Below are 13,249 nucleotides of genomic sequence, written 5' to 3'. Positions count from 1 at the left end.
CGGGTTCTGAGCCCTGGTCTGGGAGGATCCCACGTGCCGTGGAGCAACTAGGCCCGTGAGCCACAATTACTGAGCCTGCGCGTCTGGAGCCTGTGCTCCGCAACAAGAGAGGCCGCGTTAGTGAGAGGCCCGCGCACCGCGATGAAGAGTGGCCCCCACTTGCCGTAACTAGAGAAAGCCCTCGCACAGAAACGAAGACCCAACACAAACAAAAATAAATAAATTAAAAAAAAAAAAAGCAAACAGAGAGAGAGAGGGAAGAGATTTTGGAGGTCTTTAAACCTTAAAAATGAAAACGTAAAATAAAAAGTTGAAAGCCTGTTCCCGGCATGGGAATTCAAAATATTACGTTTTGTAGAAAATAAAATAATCCCCCAAAGATGGGGGCTTTGGAGGGCTTTTGCTAACTGTCGTGGAAATAATTTCCAAAGAGCGTTACAGACCAGAGGTAACTGTTAGGCCAGAGGCGTCCACACCAGGGCGTCCCGCCTCGGTCCAGAGGCCGTGGAACTCCCGTGGGTCGGGTCGCCCCTGCGCCCCCAGCGTCGACCCCTGCCGCCCGCGCCCCGGGTGATCGCTCGCCCGGGATCGAGGTGTCCTGGCCCCCCAACCCCCAGCCGCAGCCCAGCTTCCCCACCCTATTCCCCGATCCGCAATCCGGAGAGCCGACACAGAGATCCCGGTAAAGCTGCGGTGGGAACTGTCCTATCGCTGACTTCCAGACAGTCGGCCGGGCTGTGAACCGAAGAAGTGCGGGTTAGCGCGCTCCCTCCGGAGGAAGCCCGGTTCCTGGGACGCGTACCACGCGGCCGCGAAGGGAACCCGGCGGCGCTCCGGGGCGGCGGCCCCCGTGAGGAGGTAGGGCAGAGTCGGTAGTCACAAGCCGTGCTCGGGCCCCTGGAAAAGGTGCAATTTCCCACTTCCCTCCTCACACGTGGGGTTTGCATCCTCCTCGCCGTGCTCCTGCCCATCTAGCCGCCACCCACGGTCCCACAGCGTCTTCCCCCCCACCCGCAGGCAACCACCAGACATTAGGACCGCGCGGAAGCCGTCCAGAGGGAAGGCGCCTAGAGGCCAGTTGGGCGTGGCTTCTCGCAGAGAGGCGGGCCCCGGGGGCGGGGAGATCTACGCAACCATTGGTTCGGGCTGCTGATTGGCTGAAGTGCCTGAGTGGAGCCCGCAAACGTCTCCGCCCCGACTAGCCGCTCCTCCTCTTCTCCCAGCCGATCGGTCCGCACCGGTTCGCGAGGGAACCGCTCAGGTTCCGCCGCCACAGCCCAGTGCGGACGACGGGAGAGGGAGGCAGAAGGAGGACACGCTCGCTCGCTTGCTCGCTCCCACCCGCACCCGGGCTCCTAGAGCCGGCGCGGAGCCCAGGGGGAGGAGCCACTGCGGGCACGCCCCGCCTCCGGCCCGGGAAGACTACACCAGCGACCCCGCCGGCTGGCCACCGCCCCCCTTGCCGGCCGAGACCCGCCCCCGGCCCTCCCTCGGCGGCATGGAGGGGACCAGCTCCTGACGGCCGCGCCGCCGCCTCGGCCCCCGCCCCTCCTCCTGGCCCCGCCCTCCCGCCCCCGCTCGCATGTCCGCGCCGCCTTAGCCGAGGATGCTGAGGATGAAGCTGCCGCTGAAGCCGACGCACCCCGCGGAGCCGCCGCCCGAGGCGGAGGAGCCTGAGGCGGACGCGCGGCCAGGCGCGAAGGCGCCGCCGCGCCGCCGCCGCGACTGCCGACCCCCGCCGCCGCCGCCGCCGCTCTCGGGCCCGCCGCGGGGCCCCCCGCTGCCGCCGCCGCCACCGCCGCCGCCACCCGGGGGGCTCGGGCAGCCTGTTGCTGGTGGATCGGTGGCGGGGGCGGGCATGCCGAGCGGCGGCGGCGGGCCCACGGCGGCGCTGCGCGAGCAGGAGCGGGTGTATGAGTGGTTCGGGCTGGTGCTGGGCTCGGCGCAGCGCCTGGAGTTCATGTGCGGGCTGCTGGACCTGTGCAACCCGCTGGAGCTGCGCTTCCTCGGCTCGTGCCTGGAGGACCTGGCGCGCAAGGACTACCACTACCTGCGCGACTCGGAGGCCAAGGCCAACGGTCTCTCGGACCCGGGGCCGCTGGCCGACTTCCGAGAGCCCGCAGTGCGCTCGCGCCTCATCGTCTACCTGGCGCTGCTGGGTTCTGAGAACCGTGAGGCCGCCGGCCGCCTGCACCGCCTCCTGCCCCAGGTGGACTCGGTGCTTAAGAGCCTGCGCGCGGCCCGGGGCGACGGCTCGCGGGGCGGCGCGGAGGACGAGCCCGGCGAGGACGGCGACAACGAGGAGGACGCCGAGAAGGACGGCTCCGGCCCGGAAGGCGGTGGCGCCGAGCCCCAGCCCTGCGGCGGGCTGGGCTTCAGGGCCCAGGAGGAACTGCTGCTGCTCTTCACCATGGCCTCGCTGCACCCGGCGTTCTCCTTCCACCAGCGGGTCACCCTGAGGGAGCACCTGGAGAGGCTCCGCGCCGCGCTCCGCGGGAGCCCCGAAGACGGGGAGGCGGAGCTGTGTAACTTTGCCGGCCCCAGGGCCCAGGTAAGGCGCGTCAGCCTCCCTACGCCCGCGGGGCGGTCACTGCCCCGGCGGCCTTCCCCGCCTGCCTTTCGGACGCCCCTTGACCGAGCCTCACCCCGGCGCAGGTGGCTCGGCATCCCCAGCCCAGGCTCCCAGCCCCAGAGCACTAATCTGCGTTTTGCTGGGCCGCTCAGTTGCACTCCCCACCCCCCCGCCCCTACACACACGGGTACCCGCCATAACAGAATGCTCTAGAAGTCTCTTCCGTGCCGGAGTTGCCACGGAAAACATGGAGCTCTCAGCCCCGTCCCCCTCTCGGATGAAGGGTCTCGGGACCTTTCTGGCTTTGAGCATCTCGACGTGCTGGGAAAGGCGAAGCGCTAGGGGAGCCTGTGTGTTGGCCGCAGTCAGCCCTGGGCTGAGCTTTGCCTTTCCTGCCTCCTGGCGCTCTGGTCACACGTTGTAAAGCTCTGCCTTGCCCCTCGTTGAGGCGTCCTAAAGGTGCGCTCCCGGCGTGTGGCCCTGTCTTTGATACAGAGGGGCTCTTTTTGCTCAGTGTATGCCTGAGTTAGAGGGAGTCGTAGGGTCTTTGGCTCCTGCTCAGAGAACTTGATGTTCCCAGAAAAACGTCAGATGTGGAAACCCGCGAAATGTCTCAAATTAGATAAGTCGTAGCGCTGGTTGTCTGGGTAAAGAAACCCCTCCTGGGGCGGTTGGTTATGCTCTTTGCCTCTGGCGTGTCCTAGTTTCTAACGGGTTTGAGTCGTGCTTACACATTTGAGTACGGGGATGTTTGTTGGTCCTTTACTGAGGCATAAGTGTTTTCTAAAAAGTTATTAAACGCCGAAGTGTAGAAGACGAGAATTAAGATAAGTCATTTGTTGCAAACATTAAAGAAAATAATTTTATTTGGCCACGAAAGCAATTTAATAATAATCTAGGCCCAATATAAAGTCCTTGAGCGTCACAATCTTATGGAGTAGTAGCTTTTATTTAGAGTAAAACCTGTACAGTAAGTTTATTTTCGTGGTTCACAACTATTTAAAAAGTATTTATTTGGATGCTGTGTTAACTTAGGTGATCTGCAGGATGGAAAGGGGGAGTTTTTTCACTCCTTGCTTGAAAGTTAATTAAACTTATATATCTGCTGACGTTCAATACCTTGGAATTTAAACTGGGCATTGTATTTCTCTAATGGCTGTGTGGACCCAGCACCCATAGAATCAAAGGAATTTGGGGGCTGGAAGGGATTTAGGGATAATCTAGGCTGAACCCTCCTTTTTATAACGAGGCTTCTGTGAAGTGACTAACTCACATTTTAGGACATACTTTATCAAACTCAGATGTAGTAACGCTAGTATCCAGAATTTTCTTGGTGAGCTTGAAATATTTTCCAATGTCTACTACTAGCATGCAACTGTGTATACTGATGGTATAAGCCCTTACCACTCTTCAGCCTACTCACTAAAATAATTCCAAAAAAATCCTGCACCCATCATTAAATTTAGAGAAGCAAGTCTGAACTCAGAAGCAGTACTTATATATCTTTAAAAAAATTGTTTTCTTGTAATAGTATATATTGTAAAGATAACCTTAGAGTGTAGATATAATCAAAATGTCCCACAGTGGAGCAGTTTATATTATTCCATTCGTATCATTCCAACAAGGGTAACCGATTTCTGGTTTTAAAGCTGAGTCTTTTTTTTTTTTCCCCTTTAATATTTGCTGATAATGTGTTGGAAGGTGACTAGACAAGGAGAGAGAAGCACGAAAACCACAGTAATGAAATTTTTATCGTGACTGCAGTGTGTGGCCTTTTCTGGCAACCAGTGAGTGCTGGGAAGAGTGGACAGAGTGAGGCTGGGCATCCTGCCATTAATTTCAGCACATCATTACTTCTCAGGCAGTGCCTTGTGCTGTGGCTATCAGTAGAAGTGGGGGAATAAATAATAGGGGATACACACACTACAGGTGACACTGAAAGCTATTTCTAGACGTTGGTGTTGTGATGAACTTTTTTTCTCCAGTAGCTGTTTAGGGTTACCGTAACAAGTCACTTACGTCTCACTAAATTGTTACTGCCCCACACTTTCTGCTTGTTGGCGTGGACTCTGAGGCCCTCAGCTGTGGCTTGTTCTGGGCTTGAAGACATTTCCGCGGATCTTATTGCTCCCAGGCTCTCTCTCTAGAGGCGGCAGATGGGGGTGGATTGATTTCAATCCCTGTTCACTGCAGTCCAACCCAGCTGTACCGCGGCCTTGCACCGTCGATGCACTAGGGGAAGGGAGGGCCCACCTCCGAGTCTGCAGGGAGGTGCCCGAGGCTCGCGCCCGAGGGCCGCGCGGTCACGCGCCGCCGCGGACCGGCGGACGGTGACTGGGGGCCGGTCCTACGGGGCTCCTCTCCTCGCCCGCCCTGCAAGATGGCGGCCGCGCGCCTCCCACGTGACTGGCGCTGGGCCCGCCCCCGAGGGAGCGGGCTGAGGACGGGCCGCGCTTCCTGGGGGTGTCCCTTAGGCCTTCGCTGGACGAGGCGGAGTTGCAGGATCGAGCGAAGAACCCTGTGGATTGCATGGTGCACTCTGGGAATGGCAAAGGGGAGTTCTTGTGGCAGCCTTTTTTGGCCCCGGAAGTAACCTTTCAGACCCATACTTGTAACTTCTTCATTGCTTAGGAATAATTGTATTTCTTCACTAGTGTCTTAAGCATCAGATATATTAAATGGATGAAGCAGAGCTAATCGTCTTTTAATTCTCTATTAGAGTAAGGGTATACTAGCCATGACTTTTACGGGAAGTTTTAGGTTGCTTTGGCTGCAGCAAAGAATACAAACAGCTCATTTAATAAATGCCTTTGGGGAGAGGCTTTTAGAAGATCACAGTTAAGCAGTGATTATTTTAGTAGCAAATGGGAGCTATTGGGTATCCTCCTCCAGTTACTTACATTTTTCTCTGCAGTGGTTTTCTCAGGTAAGGAGAACTCAGGGAAAATCTCACTTATACCGTAAGTTAATATACCATTAATTTTTCTGCAAATTAACTAATGTAATATATATCGTTTGTTTTTAATTACCTTTTGTGGGGTTTTTTTATGGGATAGGGGACAGGAAGTGTGTTGTAGAGGCTATCAAAGCCTTGAAGAGTGATAGCCATGTTTAGTATAGCACTAGACTTGGAGGCTTAAATTCCAGCTCTGCCACTTACTTTGTAATATTAACCAGGCCACTTAAATCCGTGAGCCTCACTCTGATCTGTAAAATGGGAATAATAACTTATTTTTAAGGTTATGGTGATTGAATTAAGGAGATATGATGCAAAATAATTCACATTGTCTTGAGCACAAATTCTTTGAGAATGATGTTCAGTGCGTTTTCTTTTCCACTAAGATGCAGCCATCCAGATTGTTACATCAGTTGTTTTCAGGAGTAGGTTTTCTTTTCTTTTCTTTTTTTTAACCTAATAGAAGTCTATACATAATAGTATTTTCTGTATTCTCTATTACCATACCTCTAAATTGATTGGTGTTCAGGAAGGTTAAGTAATTAAGCTGGTGTATGAGACACATTTGGGGCAGTTTTGTTAATTCTTACATTGTAAAGATCTGGTATGCTACAGATAAGCCCAAAGGAAGCATTTCTCTGGGTCACAAATCATTAAAATATGTATTTTCACCATATTGGATTTGGGGATGGGAATAGAGAAAATACATATTTTGAATTTGGATTATCATGAACTCCCGTGCAACCATAATCTGCTTAAATCTTTTTCACATTTAGTTAGGATAATGTAAAGCTCTTTTGCAGTTTTGTTAAGTTATGTAATTTTTCATTTATTTCAGAGTGCAGCCTGGAATCCATGGATAACTAAACATTTTTATGCCTTTTTTTAATAGAAGCTATTAAATTGGCTGATGTTTAAGCATATTTACTATTTTTGTTATTCTTGAGAAATATTAAGCTTAATTTTTTTCTTTTTTTAAGAAAAGCAGAAAAAGCCTGAACTACCCTCAAAGCAGACTGAGTTTCACTTTTATCAACCGTGTTTTCCATTATGGAGGACTGTGTTGTCACAGCACTCCTTTTCTTCACAGAGAGCGCTTTGTTACAGAAGCCGCCTTCATCCAGGCTGTGTAAACAGTCACTCCAGAAGGGAAGTGCCTAATCGGGTGTTTATGTTACAGGTGGCAGAGCTGCTGGGTGCTCGGTAGTCCGTTTCCTTCTGTTCTTCCTATGCTCCAGGGAACATTTGGCTTTAATGCCCTTCTAAATGTCTTAGTTCGTTAGGCCTGTTTAATGCTCATTCAAGAAATCATTTGAGGTCAGGTTTAGGTTTTGAAGAGGTCATTTTTGCAAGTTATTTGGCCTTTCAAGTTTCAGACTGCCTAGTATTGAATAGGGATCTCATCACCATTTATTGCATGTAACTGCTGTGAAGATGAACGTGATAATGTACATGAAAATGCTTGGTAAACATGAGTGAGATAGGTCAACCCATCTGTCTGTTGATGGTTCCAAGAGTGGATAGCACAGTTTGGTTGCAGTGGATGAACAGAAATACAGAAGCCTGAAGAGATGATAGGGGTTGGGTTACAGAGGGCCTTGAAGGTCAGATGAAAGAAACTGTTTGCAGTGGGAGCAGGTGGAAATTTGTGTGTCTCCCTGAAATGTTCACTGTCACTTTAAATTCATATGTATGAAAAGAATGCATCACTGATTTGTAAAAAAAAAAAAGATCTTCCAGACTCATCCAGTTTTCTCAATGGTACCATCATATTCCTAGTCACTCTGATTTGCTTGATAATCTTAATCCTCTCCACCCCTCATATGCTGAATCCCCCCTTTTCTCATCCTTGCTGACACCATTCTGTTTTGGGACTTTTACCTCTGATTCCCTTGCTTTCAGCCTTCCCACTTCTTACCTGTTGGATACCACTGCCAGATACATCTTCCTAAAGCAATATTTAATCATACCATGTTTTCTTACAGTGACTGATGGGACGTGGTCTCTACTAGGTCTTTGGACTCAAAATCTTTCTTCTGCTCCTTCCTCTTACGTCTGTTCTTTTATTCAAGGCTGACTCATGCCATCACCTCTTGCATGTTGTTCTCTGGAATTGTCCGTGTGGTAATCTTCTCCTAAGACTCTTCGCTGCCTATTCATTCCAGTAGCGTGTATATTCTGTGTTACAATTTCGCTACATATCCTATGATTCTTTTTTTTTTCTTCTTTTACTTTGAGTTATTTTTAACTTAAAATCCAGGAGGGAAGGTCAATTTTATAAGTTCCCCAAAGACTCAGGCATCACGTCTCATTTTTTTGTCAACATTGCATATATTGTAAGTGTTCAGTCAAAATTTCCTATGCTTAGGATATTTCAAATATAGCTCTGAAAAATACCATTATGATTAATTGCTGTAAGACAAAGTGCATCAGGAAGTGATTTTTTTTTGGTGGGGGGGTTTGGTGAATTATCAGCTACTTTATGGTTACTTGCAGCCATGTAGTATAGGCACAGTTGTTTTGGAAGTAATAGAAGGAATTGTTCCTTTAGGTAGAAAGCATGGAACAGTATAGATTTGAACTGAAGCTTCAATGAGTGAATGCTGAATAGTTGTGCTTATTAATTATTCTTTCAAAATCAGGTCGTGTGTTATGTACAGCACTCCCTAAATTAAGCTTTTGTGTGTAGGGGTGCATATTGGTGCAAACCTATGGGTGATGTTTTGATAGGATGGAGAAAGTCACAACTTACAAACTGTATTATTGTTTGGGTAATCGTAGTTACTGTCGCCCAGTGTTGATCTCTGATCCGTGATTTGCTTGAGGGGTGGTGGGAGCCAGATGTGGAATTGAGATAGTACCTTGCTTATGATCTGAAAGTTAAAAACTGGTCACTCAAGTGAGCAGTTTATAATCTAAGAATTGTGGGGTTTTTATGTTTCTTGTTAGGAACGTTTAAATTGGGAGCGTTAGAAAGCATAATGTTCCCTCAGTATAACTGATTTTTGTTTTGGGTATCAAATGCTTGAAATTCTCTAGTGGTCCTGGAAGGAACAGCATGGTCGTGTGTCAGCCACAGTGCTGTGGTGTTTGGAGAAGACTTCCTCAGGAAAGAGATCAAACACTTACAGAGAGGGTGATGTTGAGTGGTTTTGTTAGTTTGGGGAAGGTGCCTGTTCTCCCAGTTGGTATTGAACACAAGTCCTAATGCAGTGTTTCCCAACACTAATAATTACCGACCTATAAGTCACTTTCTGTCAAGGATGCTTCATAAGCTTTATAAGCTACAATTTCCACATGGTCCCAGGAACATTTCTCCGCTGGGGGTGAAGGCTGTGCTTCAGCTAGAAGTCCGTGCAGTGCCATTTGGTGGTCAGGCTCCTGAGCCCAGGCTCACCTCCTACCAAGATCCTTTGGTGTCTCCTGTGGGGTGGGGCTGTGTAGGAGAGGGCAGTTCGGTCATATACAGGCTAGGGAGGAGAGACACATCCTCGTTAGATCCTTTTGTACGCATGCTCATGGGTGCGTTCTTTTCAACTCACCCAAGAAACATTCTGGCAAAGTGGGGATTTAAAAATCTGGGGGCTGCTAGCCCAGGGATGTAGCAGCTCTTGTTCAGCCTCCTAATTCCAGGGTAAAAGAAGAGATCTTTCCCCTTCTGTGGTAGGAGAGCAGAAGGTTGGTAAAGGAAACAGTCGCTGATGTTAAAGAGAGGGGCACCCCAGCTTTGGTCTAGGCCAGAAGCCATTACCACTACTCCCTGCATTCTATACCTTTGTAGTCCAATACAGTTTATATTTTTTCACCAGTCCACCTATCAGCTACAGATGGCGCCATTGAGGTTCAAAGAGCAGAAACACAAAGGGAGTTTCGTAAACATCACATCCAGGCTGGTTCTCGGGTAAAAACTGCTGCCCCCACTTCTTTCATTCTATACTCCCCTCATCCCCAGTAGGCTTTTGTATCAGTGTTCTTCTGCTAGATCTTCCCTAATTGTGCATCCTACAAGAGTGCATCCTAGAAAAGACGATGACATCGACAATTTTAATGTTTTTTATTTGTAATAAATTCAGAGTTCCCCAGAATACATAGAAAGTTACAGTGAATCAAGTTTCCCACTCCCATCTTTGTTTGATGCACCCAGTTCCAGGCCACTCCTGCTCTACACAGGTAGCCACTGTCAGTTTAGAGATGTCGTGTTAGGAAGAATTTAACAGAGCCAGGTCTGGTCTGTGGGCTGTGATGGCAAAGTGTATACACGGATTCAGTACATAGTTTAGTACTTCCTCCCAATTTCAATAACTAGAGTGCGCTTACCCGTGCTTTAACATAGTGAATTCTACCACACTCGTCTTGCTGAATCACCTTATTCGCATATTTCTAGTTAAACAGTAAATTACATAGGAAGTGAGTCCATGATCATAGCAGAAATCCATACTGAGATCCATAGCAGAAATCCATACTGAAATCCATAGCAGAAATCCATACTGAAATCCATAGCAGAAATCCATACTGAGATCCATAGCAGAAATCCATACTGAGATCCATAGCAGAAATCCATACTGAAATCCATAGCAGAAATCCAAATGGCATACTGTTTCTAAGCTGCTGATTCACTGCTCCCTCCTTTCTGCACTGTGGGGTCAGTTTTGTTCTTTGCGGCATAACTTTAATACATTTACCATCCATGTTTCTTCTCACACCAGAACTTGCCTTTTATCAGATGCTATAGATTGATTCAAGGCATTTCTTTGGGTTGGGTTATACTGTTTCATTGAGTAAAGATGAGACAGATATCTGCTTTTCTACCACATCCTCTCAATTAAAGAGACAGACAATAATTCTTAAATTCGCCTCAGCTTCTTCCCTCTTCTTCTACCAAAAGAGATGAAATTTGACATCTCAGTAATGTTTCTAATAATGAATCATTTTCTGACATTCAAAGGAAGACTTTCTATGAATCTTGCTTAAATAATAGCATATGCTTTAGGTACAATCCTGGTTATTTAGAGAAGAGAATCTAAAACCTAGAACTGTAACAGATTACCCCAAAACTTAGTGGCTTAAAGCAACAGCCATTTTATTATTATTTCTCATAATTCTTTGGCCCAGGAATTTAGACAGGTAACTAACAGCAGGGGCGACTTGTCTCTACTCCAGGATGTCTGGAGACACAGCTGGGGACTGGGGGCATCTCTACCCCTCTCCTCTCTCTGCATGGTCTCTGGCATGGCAGCCTCAGGGGAATTGCACTCCTCACAGGCTGGCTCAGGACTCCAAGAGCAAGTGTTCCCAGAGGCCCAGCTGCAAGGCTTCTTATGACCTATCTATAGCCATCCAAGAACATCCCTTCCATCCCATCCTACTGGTCAGTCAGATCTCTAAAGTCAGCCCAGATCCACTGGTTGGTAATTAGACCCACCTTTCAGTGGGAGGAGTATCAAAAGTATTTTTGGCTATCTTTCATCTACCACAAAAGCTTAATAAGGTGGTGTTGTTATATATACTAGTGTTAAATTCTAAGTCTGATTTGATGAGTGTAAAAACTTCTGAAGTTAGTAAAATTAGTAAAAAAAAAAAAAAAAACTAAGAAATTCATTTTCTGCTTTTGTTTTCTTCTTAGAAAGAATGTCTTGGTATTTTAAAATGTACAGTCCGCATCAAAGGACGAGAGGGAATGTGTAGAACATTGGTAGATGAGCTAAAATAAACCTACAGTTTGACCTTTGTTAAAGTAAAATGAGACCAGTGTGATCTTTGTTCTAATGATGTATTTTCATAGAAGAATCTTTTTAGGACTGTCCAGTCACTTGACTATTTCACAAACTTTCTCTACATTTAAGAGATCTCAAGTATGTAATTGTGATGGCTCTACATGCGTAAAATTGAAATCTGAGCAATCTCTAGAATGAACGAGATATATTACGTGACATGTGGATTTGAGCTAACCAGGAGCACGCCATAGGTCAGAAAAAGCTTTACACACTCAAATGAGTTATAGAAAGGAGAAGGGCACACACATACCAATGCTCTTTTTGTTCCTGTGCATTCTTTTGCCGGCTTAGAATTTTTAAACTTCGTCTTCTTAATCCAAGCAGAGAAAATTCTCCCACTTTCCACTTGGTCCTGATTCTTTTTGTAAAATGCCAATTCTGGCATGTCATCTATATTGCATTTGCATGGGAATCTGAACTTAATAGAAAAAGTGGGCATAATTCCTTCCTGTACGATTCCATTGAACCAGTAGTTCTCAGATTTTATGGCACCTTCCTCTACGCAGAGCAAAGCACACGTGACAAGGAGAGGGGAAACGGCAGAACTGACCACCGTTCACGCTGGGACCAATAAACACCGTGATTCTGATCTCTGTAGCTCATGAGGCATTAAATTTTTGTTAAATTAATAAAATTTAAAATTTTATAGTTTCTAAATTTAGTCTAAATGATTTTATAGCTTTGGTACATGCTGAGACTTGGTGTTGGGAGGGGGCAGAAAACTTAATTAGTAGATATTTCATGGGCTGACGAACTTCAGTCCTTGGTCAAATACCGTTTTTCTGCCTATCTTATTAAACTAGGAGGCTTTTTACTTGGTTGTTAAGTTGTGTTCTTTAAAGTAACTTCAGGCTTTAAAAATGTGATTTTGATTGTGAAGCAAACTACTTTCACACAATTCCTTCAATATAAAATTTGTGGAGACAACATGATAAAATTATTCTTCTTAATTTTTTATTGTGGTAAAATATAATAACAAAATTTGCTGTTTTAACCTTTTTTGAGCGTACAGTTCAGTGGCAGTAAGTACGTTCACACCGTTGTGCAACCATCACCACCATCCATCTCCAGAACTTTTCTTTTATCCCGCACTGAACCTCTGTATCCATTAAGCAGCTACCCCTCGTTCCCCTCTCTCTGAAGCCCCTGGTAGCCACCATTCTACCTTCTCCACGCATTTGACTACTCTAAGGTACCCCATATAAGTAGAATCATATAGTATTTGTCTTTTTGTGTCTTGCTTATTTCACTTAGCATAATGCCCTCAAGATTCATCCATGTGTCAATTTTGTTCCTTTTTAAGGCTGAGTAATGTTCAGTTGTATATATACCACATTTTGTTTATCTGTTCATCAGTGGACATTTGAATTGTTTCCACCTTTTGGCTATTGTTCATAATGCTGCTATGAACATTGGAGTACTGATTATCTGCTTGAGCCTCTGCTTTCAGTTCTTTTGGGTATATACCTAGGAGTGGAATTGCTGGATCATATGATAATTTTATTTTTTTGAGGAACTGCTGTACTGTCTTCCACAGCAGCTGCACTGTTTTACACTCCCACCAGCAATGCACAAGGGCTCCGATTTCTCCACATCTTCACCACTGCTTGTCCATTTTTTGGATAATAGCCATTCTGATGGGTATGAAGTGGTATCGCATTGTAGTTTTGCTTCGCATTTCCCTAATGAAAACTGTTGTTTCTTTTATATTTTGCATTCATTTATATTTAAAGGTGTTATTTTTAATTCATGAACTACATATGAACAGTGTGGAAAATACTCTCTATAAAATGGTTGACCTATTAAGCTAAACTTCCAGTTTACACAAGTATTTGAGAGGATTACAGTGCTTTATTTATATTGATTTTTGAAGTATTTACAGCAATTTTAGGCCAATGTGGTTGTATTGCTTTGTAGTAAATGATTATATGGTTTGGGTTAGGAAAT

The 13,249-nt window shown here is 46.7% G+C and overlaps 1 protein-coding gene across 3 annotated transcripts in view; it reads left to right on the top strand.

Annotated features, from left to right (window-relative positions):
- The first annotated feature begins 1,210 nt into the window (after window positions 1-1,210).
- The window catches only part of ZCCHC2 (zinc finger CCHC-type containing 2), a 55,503-nt gene continuing 43,464 nt past the window's right edge, over window positions 1,211-13,249 (top strand). For 2 of the 3 annotated variants that reach the window (XM_032603076.1, XM_032603077.1), the window contains exon 1: window positions 1,607-2,551. In XM_032603076.1, the coding sequence (XP_032458967.1) occupies window positions 1,607-2,551 (945 nt within the window). Of the gene's footprint in view, window positions 2,552-13,249 lie in introns of all 3 variants that reach the window. The other variant, XM_032603075.1, reaches the window with a different exon arrangement.

This window comes from Phocoena sinus, chromosome 14, assembly GCF_008692025.1.
Source record: "Phocoena sinus isolate mPhoSin1 chromosome 14, mPhoSin1.pri, whole genome shotgun sequence".
Classification (NCBI taxonomy): Eukaryota; Metazoa; Chordata; class Mammalia; order Artiodactyla; family Phocoenidae; genus Phocoena; species Phocoena sinus.
This window is presented reverse-complemented; position numbering and strand designations above follow the sequence as displayed.